The sequence below is a fragment of the Pinus tabuliformis genome, chromosome 7 (genome assembly GCF_031772625.1).
Source record: "Pinus tabuliformis cultivar Carrire ecotype Pingquan chromosome 7, CPIR1, whole genome shotgun sequence".
Classification (NCBI taxonomy): Eukaryota; Viridiplantae; Streptophyta; class Pinopsida; order Pinales; family Pinaceae; genus Pinus; species Pinus tabuliformis.
The window spans coordinates 1,984,658,338-1,984,660,417 of NC_142293.1; the positions used below are offsets into that span (position 1 = coordinate 1,984,658,338).

The 2,080-nt window shown below is 41.6% G+C and overlaps 1 protein-coding gene across 1 annotated transcript; it reads left to right on the plus strand.

Annotated features, from left to right (window-relative positions):
• The first annotated feature begins 668 nt into the window (after positions 1–668).
• On the plus strand, positions 669–1,703 carry LOC149256428 (uncharacterized). The gene has a single exon (XM_089455366.1). The coding sequence runs from the start codon at positions 669–671 to the stop codon at positions 1,701–1,703; it is 1,035 nt and encodes a 344-aa protein (XP_089311492.1).
• Positions 1,704–2,080: the final 377 nt, after the last annotated feature.

Below are 2,080 nucleotides of genomic sequence, written 5' to 3' on the forward strand. Positions count from 1 at the left end.
GAAGGGGAGATGGAAAAGACAGAAAGTGAAGAAGAACCCATGGAACTATTAAAAGAAACAAAGGAGCTAGACTCAAACCAGAGAAACATGGAACAAGAAGGAACAGAGGAAAACATGGACATGCCCATTGAGCAATCTCAGATGGAGGTCGATCCCCAAAAGGACAGTGGAAGTGATGAGGAACGAATAATGAGAAGATTGTTATAGGAATGGAAGAACCTGGATGAGAGATTTATACCTGAAGATCAAAAGCAATTATATAAAGAGATGTTCCAGAAATATAAGGAAAAGACAGGAGCCCCTTTGGCAAGTCAACTGGAACAAATAGGAGCGCAAGGAGCTCAGAGCATCAGAATGGGCAGTACTGGCAAAGGAGGTAGGAAAAGAGGTAGATGGCCAATGAGCGAAACCATTCAAGTGGTAGGGGAGATGCTGGTAAACTCAGGAAGAGTTATACCTCTTTCAGAGGTATTTCAACAACCATCTAAAATTTTTAAATGATAATCACAAGCTGGAATATCAGAGGTCTTAATAGTAAAGGAAAACAGAGGTATCTGAGGGACAGGTTGAAGAAAGATAAACCCAGTATAATGATAATTCAAGAAACCAAGATCAGCTCCCAGAAGATGGAAGAAATAATAAGGAGACACAATATTCATTATGAGATAATGGGTCAGGATGCAGCAGGCACGGCAGGAGGGTTGGCAGTCCTTTGGAATCCTGAGGAAGTGCACTTCAAAAACTGGGTTAGCCTTCCTCGAATCCTCTCAGGAACTTTTAGAATGATAGGATCATCAGAATGGATACTCCTTACAGGCGTCTATGGCCCGCATTTATCAAGTGAGCGCAAAAATTTCCTTCAAAACATGAAAACAATTCGAAGGATCTTCCCAGAGATTCCTTGGATTACAGGGGGGGACTTTAATATGATTAAAACCATAGGAGAAAAGAGAGGAGGATCAAAAAGACCGGACCAAGACATGGAGGCTTTTGGTGAAATGATAACGGAGCAAATATTGGTAGATATTCCCACAATAAACGAGATCCATACATGGAACAATAGAAGAGGGGGCAGAAATCAAATAGCATCGAGACTGGATAGATTCTTAATATCGGAGCAGATCATAAACAGAGATGTATTTGTAGAAACAATGATCCTTCCCGCCATGGGCTCAGATCACTGGCCCATCAGATTGGAAATTGACATCAAAACGAGCCCAAAAAAATGCCCCTTCAGGTTTGAAGCGTTCTGGCTCAGGAATCAGCAGTTCATGCCAAAGGTGGAGGAATGGTGGACTCAGAGCCAACAAAGAGGACGAAGCAAGATGCAGACCTTCCAGTTAAAGCTCAAAGAACTTAGAGGAAAAATCAAAAAATGGAACAAAGAGGAGTTTGGGAATATATTTGTGGAGAAGCAGCGACTAGAGCAAAAAATGGGAGAGTTGCAACAAAAAATTATAGCAGAAGGCCGAAGCGAGGAAAGAAGCAAAGAAGAGGGAACAATGATTAGCCAACTAGAGGAACAGAGAAAACAGGAAGAAATATTATGGAAACAAAAGTCTCGTATAAATTGGCTTCATGAAGGAGAAAAGAACACAAAGTTCTTCCACCAAGCCATGATTCAACACAGACAAAGGAATAGAATTTTCTCAATCAAAAACGAAGAAGGGAAATGTATAACACAGCATGAGGAAATGGAATAGGTGCTAGTTGGATATTACAAAGACATTCTGACCGAACCCCAAGATGACAGAGAAGAAGCTATAGAAAGGTTCTGCAACGAAATCCCAAAAATGATAACAAGAGACCAAAACATGGCCCTGATGAGGGCAGTAACCTTGGAAGAAGTGGAGGATATAGTGAAAGGAATGAAAAAAAACAAAGCCCCAGGACCATATGGTTTTACAGTGGAATTTTACCAAGCAGGCTGGCACTTCCTTGGACAAGACATCCTGGAGGTGGTAGAGGAATCACGCAGGCACCAGAAGGTATGGCCGGGTCTTAACTCAACTCTTTTAACTCTTATTCCTAAATCTGCTAACTCAGAAAATGCCCAAGGTTTCCGTCCAATAGCCCTTTG

Coding starts and splice junctions, on each gene's coding strand:
- LOC149256428 (XM_089455366.1), top strand. CDS start 669: ATGGGTCAGGATGCAGCAGGCACGGCAGGAGGGTTGGCAGTCCTTTGG.